This window comes from Eublepharis macularius, chromosome 1 (genome assembly GCF_028583425.1).
Source record: "Eublepharis macularius isolate TG4126 chromosome 1, MPM_Emac_v1.0, whole genome shotgun sequence".
NCBI lineage: Eukaryota > Metazoa > Chordata > Lepidosauria > Squamata > Eublepharidae > Eublepharis > Eublepharis macularius.
This window is the reverse complement of record NC_072790.1, coordinates 194,822,439-194,828,554: the sequence shown is the minus strand read 5'-3', so window position 1 is coordinate 194,828,554 and position 6,116 is coordinate 194,822,439. Positions and strand designations below refer to the sequence as shown.

Sequence of the window (6,116 nt, the reverse complement as noted above, 5' to 3'; positions counted from 1 at the left end):
AGTATAAAAGCCTAACATTTGCTTTCATATCCCACCATACGAACTGCAAGTGGGGAGGCCCGGGGGTTAAAAACAGATTGTTGTACTACCCAGTAACTGTGTTTTAGGAACCCATCTTACCCAATAATGTGTGTTCTATTGGCCATAACTTATTATAATGCATTCTAAAAGTAATTTTTAAAACCGTTGTTTTAAACTTACTCCACTAATCATAGCAGGCTTTTACATTATATAGGATTGGCAATCGTTTTCTTTCCCCCCAAACCACTTATGCGCTTAAATATATTCACCGTACTCCATTTAATTACTGCATCCCTCTATGTTTTTGCGTGTCTACTTGAAAGGGAGACCCTAGTAATTCAACTGAATTTACTTCCAAATAAATGTGGCTATGATGCAGATTTGCCAGTGCAATCCCAAGCAGAGTTACACCCTTCGAAGCACGCTGACTGGATTGAGAAGGGTGTAACTGTAGGAATGTACTGTAAACGAAGCTTCTTTCCGAAGAACATCCCACAACGAGCGTATTAATCTCGAGGTGCCACAGTTCACTAAGTTGTTTAGGCTTAAATGCAGTAATGCAAGCTACTCTTCCAGAGCCCCCACCCCAAACAAATATACACCGCTTGGTACAGCTGGAACCAAACTCGAGTTTAACGACTAGCACAAGCAGCATCTTTGAAGAATCCGATAGCGAATCCTTATGTATGCTTACTCAGAAGTAAAACCCATCGTATGCAATAGGTTTACTCCCAGGAAACGCGCACAGGATCGCAACCTTCTTCGCCACGCCCTTTCCCATGTAAGGCGCGCACCACTTCCTTCAAGCGCGAACCCGCCCAATCCCCTCTGCCCTTCCCTATAGCAACCCACCCGAAGGCTTTCCTCCAACAGCCAGTGGCCTCTTTAAGAAAGGGGAAGGCCCCGCCCACCACGCTGTAAGCGCTCCCCGCTAATCACGGGACCGGAACGGCTCCGGGGAGCCAATGGGCACTCTCCTTAGTGCGAGGTGGTTGAGGCCGCATGAAAGCGCAGAGCGAGGCGAAGATGGAGGCAGTTTCTGAGGCGGAAGCTGAGCGGTTCTCGCTTGCCGCGACCACCATCCCCCCGTTGGTTCCGGAGCGGCTCCAGCAGCGACAGGCCGAGCGGCGGGAGGATGCGGAGCGGAGGCGGCGGGAGCGCAGCGCGCAAGCCGTGCAAGAAGAGCAGAGCGACTTCTTCACGACCGCCTTTGCCCAAGAGCGGGAAGCCGTCGAGGCGCTGTTGGAGCCGGCGTCGGACGAGGCTGCTGCTGCCGGGCGGCTGGAGGAAGCGGCCGGGCGACTGCAGAGCCTGCAGCGACTTCTGACGGACTCGGTGCGCTTCTTGGCCCCCTACGAGGTGCGGCAGGCGCAAGCGACTGTGGCCAGGCTACAGGGCGCCCTGTCCGAACGGCGCCTGCAGGTGCAGCCCAAGAAACGCTTCGCTTTCCGGGCCCTCAAGAAGGAGGCCGCGGCAGCTCGGGAGCCTCCGAAGACTTCCGCGCGGCCGCAAGCGTCGAGTGGGGCGGCCCTTCCCTGCTCTTCTGAGCCCTCGGCGGATCCCGAGTGTGGCTTCAGCCAGGCCGAGGGGAAAGATCTGGAGCTGGGCCCGGCCGAGCTGCTGCAGCGGAACGTGGCGTTGTCTCAGCTGAGCCGTTGCCGGGTGCGGCTGCGGGGCAACCCCAACACGCTGGTGGTGCGCTGCTGCCGGGACTGCACGCTGCTCTGCGGGCCCGTGTCCACCTCTGTGTTAATGGAAGACTGCAGCGGCTGCCTTGTGGCCCTCGCCTGCCAGCAGCTCCGCACGCACCACACCACCCAGAGTAGCTTCTACGTGCAGGTGACGAGCCGAGCCATACTGGAGGACTGCAGCGGCGTCCGCTTCGCACCGTACACGTGGAACTATGCTGGCATTGAGGCCGACTTCGAGACTTCCGGACTCGATAGAAGCAGGGACAACTGGAGCCAGGTGGATGATTTCAACTGGCTGGCCCGGGATGAGCCCTCTCCGAACTGGAGTGTGATCCCGGAGGAGGAGAGAATCTTCAGCTGGAACTGAATAGGAAACTCATTATCTGCTACTGTTTTTGCAATTTGCAGAAGGTCTGGAGCTAGCTGTGTTGCTGGGGAATGATGCCGTTTATTTGTGTTTATCATTTAAGCTGGGTGTTGTAATGAAAGTGCTCGAACACTTGACCTTGGAAGCTCTTTTACTTTGCCAGCCAATGATGACTCCTGGAGCTCACTTTTTCTGTGTTGTCTTTGTTTTAGATGAGAGGGGCTGCTGTGTTTTGCCCTTTTTGAACAGAGTGAGATATTTAATGGCTGTATGACTGTAGCACACATTTTAAAAATAATATGCTTCATCTCTGTTTCATGATTGAGCAAGCAAGGTAAAAGGCTCCTTTATATTGCTTTTGGCTCACACAATTTCTCTAGATGCATCCTAATGCAAAGTATTACTGAGAAGTATTGTTGGTGATTGGTGTTGATTTTTATCTGCTAATTGCTAGAGGTAACTGTCATCTATACTCTATGAAGTGATACTTCTATTGTACTATGTGGATAGCATTAATGTAGAATGGGTAATGGCTTGGAAATACTACAGGGAATGGCAGAAACGTTGCTGTGTGCCTTTTGCTGGTTGCTTAATCTTTAAAGTAGTCCAAAGTATGCTTTGCTTCCTGGCACAAACTTCATAGGGGCTTCAACTTCTACTTTAAATGCCCTTAATTCAAAGTAGTTAAACAAAAATCACTGTAAGAAAGTTAAGGGCATGTTTATATGTCTGAAAACAGTATGTAGAACTATTTAATAAACCAGGTTGTATTCATAATGGGTTTTATAGCTGGCAAATTACTTTCCCATTTAGTGTGCTATTTAAAGCAATACTTGTATGTTTTGCAGTATGGTTGTTTCACATTTCAATGTACTATTTATTTTGTGTTTTGTTAACAAGAGTTGACCGGGCTACCAAATCTGTACCTTATACCATTAAGCAAAATCAATGTTGTCAATGCTAGTCTCTCTAGATTTTATATTAATATACTAACTTTACAAAGCAATACTGAAGAAACCTGTTACTGCATTATTCTGTTACTGTTGTTGCTTTTACTCTTAAGTACATACGTCTTATGGTGTCTTGGATTAAAACAAGGTTTTCTTGTGAATTTTCTTTTTGGTGTGTGTCAGTCGCGGTATGCTTCTTCCTTTTCATGTAGCAGACTAAGAGAGAGAGATTTGCTTGTTTCTAGCTCTGCCTGTGGACAGGGTGGAAGTGTTTCATGTTTTATGTATGCTGCTTCTGATAGTATATATCCTCCCACAGTGAAAAGCAATTTCTTATGTGCTTGCCTTTGGGCCAGGCAGTTCTTTAAGCAATGCGTGTGGGGAAACTGGCACTGCTCCCGCATAGCTCTGCCGGCGCTACAGCTAGGCTAAAAGGGAAAGATCTCATTCCTGCAGCTGGCACGTTGGTGAGGTTCCTCCCAACAATTAATCTGCATTGGCCAATTGTGTTTCCTAATTAAGTTTGCAAGCCACTTCCAAGGCAAAAAGCAATATGTTAAGAGTGTGCTTCTAAGCCATATTTCTAGGGGAAAAGAGTAGGATAGCTGATTGGATCCATTGTAGTACCTTGTGTTTTCCAGTATGGTAACTGAAACCAGGAAAACCACACCTTTATGCAAGCTTAAGAGGTATGAAGCCAGAAAATGTAATGAGGTAGTAATCCCCAAAAGAAGGCAGAGTTCAATTTCCCAAGTTTATTTAAGCTAACTGTTGTCCTATCCTTCCCAAATCTTTGTGATTGCTCTCAGCAGACCTCTTGTAGACAGCACTGAAGCTTGTAACAGTAGACAATAACAGCAGCGTTCATTTTTAGAATGATGACAGCTTTGCCATAGAAAGAATCTAGTTTCTAGAAAGCACAGTAATTGGAGTAGCACAGGTACTAGTCAAAGTAAAGAGTAGCCTAGTCCTCTCCCTGCTTCAGAGCAGTTGTCAACAGCTGACTTACAGAATCATTAACCATAAAAGGTGCTTTACCCTGGTTACAGTTACATACAAATTATTTCTAGTGGTTTGTGGGGCTAAGTACAAAATAAGGATGGCCAGCTTCTGAATGAGACAAGCATTGTTATCTCCTACTATTAAAGTAGTAAAAAAATAATTTCTGTTCTCAAGAATTGTGTGGAGATTTGGCTCTTAATCGCTGTATCTTTTTGAGGGTGTAGATGAAATGCCCCTGCTGATGTATACTGAGAGATTTTATTCATGGTAAGAAAGATTGGGTTGTATGATGAAAATATATAGCTGGTCCCCAAACCACTCTGAATAGCTAATGAGGAGCTGTCCATTTGTGATGTAGAACTGGCTGAGAAGGATTTGCTACTGTGTATTAAAGACATACCCGCCTTGCTAAGAACCTTTAATGTTTTATAAATAAGCATGTTAGGTATCTCCTGTCTTATGTATATAGGGTTAAATTTGCTAACTCCTGATGTTGATAAAGTGCTGTTGACCCATGAGGAAATCTGGCAGCTCCTGCCCCTTCCTGTTTGAGAGGACCGTTGTAACCCCCAAGCTCAAGCATAATGACTGCTTCCTGATCAGAGAGGGAAGATTATTCCTCAGAGACTCTGCTTGCAATTCCTGCCATATTGGGTTCTGTGTCTACCTCAACCTCTCCTTTTTTTAAATATCAGAAATCCCAGTCACAGCTCCTACAAAATACTACCTGTAGTTGTACATATGAAAAGGGACTGTATGAACAATGTAACCTCTGTGATGAGTGTACCATTATGCAGTTTCTGCTGGATGATTTTGGCAGGGCAGTTCTGAGCTTTCCGGTATCTTATTTGCTAGCATAAGGAAGTCAATAGTGTTTAAAATACAAGTAGCTAAAAACATAACAGTGGACCTGTTTTGTAGCCTAATAAAAGTGTCTTCCCAAACTGGCTTCCTGTATTCTGGGCTTGAAAGTCTGCAGATGTGACAAAAGCTAAGGAAATATAAATTGTCAGAAGCAATTTTTGGCTTGAATGTCTAGGTTTTGTAATTTACAAGCCTCTGTCTCACAATTAAGTTAGTCTAAGTAGAAGTTAATATTTGACTGGATCTGCATTTCTTGTCCTCTTATAGACAGTCACTAGATGGTGCATGGAGATCCTCTCCACAGCATTGTGTCCCCCCCCCCCTCCACCTATGTTTGGATTTCAGGTCATGTAGGAGGATCATTCTTCTGACAGTTTATTGCCTAAAGATCAGCGCTTATTCATTTTCCCTAATCAGTTTTTGAGTCTTTGGGTGCAGATTTTGAAGCTGAAGCAGGGACCATTGGTGGTTCAGAGAGGTCTTGCTGCCAATAAACTCTTTCCAGTTGCTAGAATGAATGGAAGGAGGAACACACAACTTTCTAACATGATCATTGCACTGAGGACGCTGAATATGTAACAAGCACTTCCTTAATATTTATGCATACTAGAAGGAAATGTCACAGCATGGTACATGTATCCCAATCATATCTATACACAAATATGAACTTTTCCAATGTTTCCTGAACAGCCTTTCTGTTTGCTGGGTCCTGTATCCAACATCTTGTTAAATCTCAAAAGTCTGGGAAAGCCTCTTTTTGAGCTGTGATGTTGGAGCAAAGATCCCCTTAATCAGGAGAGCAGTGTCATTCTTGGAGTCATACTGCCAATACAAGCTACTGACAGAAATGTTCATGGAATGTTTATTTGATTTAGAACATTTATATACCTGCTTTTCTCTTGACACAATCAGGATTCAAAGTTGGTGAAAAGAATAGATACAATTTTAAAATAATCACATATTAAATTAATTGCCTAATTAAAACATCTGCCCTACTTTTTTTTCTTTTTAGATAACATGATACATATTTTTACATATATATGTGCTATGGACCAACATGGCTACCTACAAGTTACTGGACAGTCAGCTTTTTTTCCTGTAACCTTGGCAAGGCTTGCTCCATTATTGGCCCACACGATTAGCTTATAAGCAGCTCAAGAGTCACACCAGTATTTCTGATTTTTTGGATCGTGATTGTTGGTTTCTCGGTTCACTTTTCTT

At 44.7% G+C, this 6,116-nt stretch overlaps 1 protein-coding gene across 1 annotated transcript; it reads left to right on the top strand.

Annotated features, from left to right (window-relative positions):
* The first annotated feature begins 1,004 nt into the window (after positions 1-1,004).
* Positions 1,005-3,190, top strand: TBCC (tubulin folding cofactor C). Its single transcript, XM_054981761.1, has one exon. It carries the CDS (start codon positions 1,024-1,026, stop codon positions 2,077-2,079), a length of 1,056 nt encoding a protein of 351 aa, XP_054837736.1. The 5' UTR covers positions 1,005-1,023; the 3' UTR covers positions 2,080-3,190.
* Positions 3,191-6,116: the final 2,926 nt, after the last annotated feature.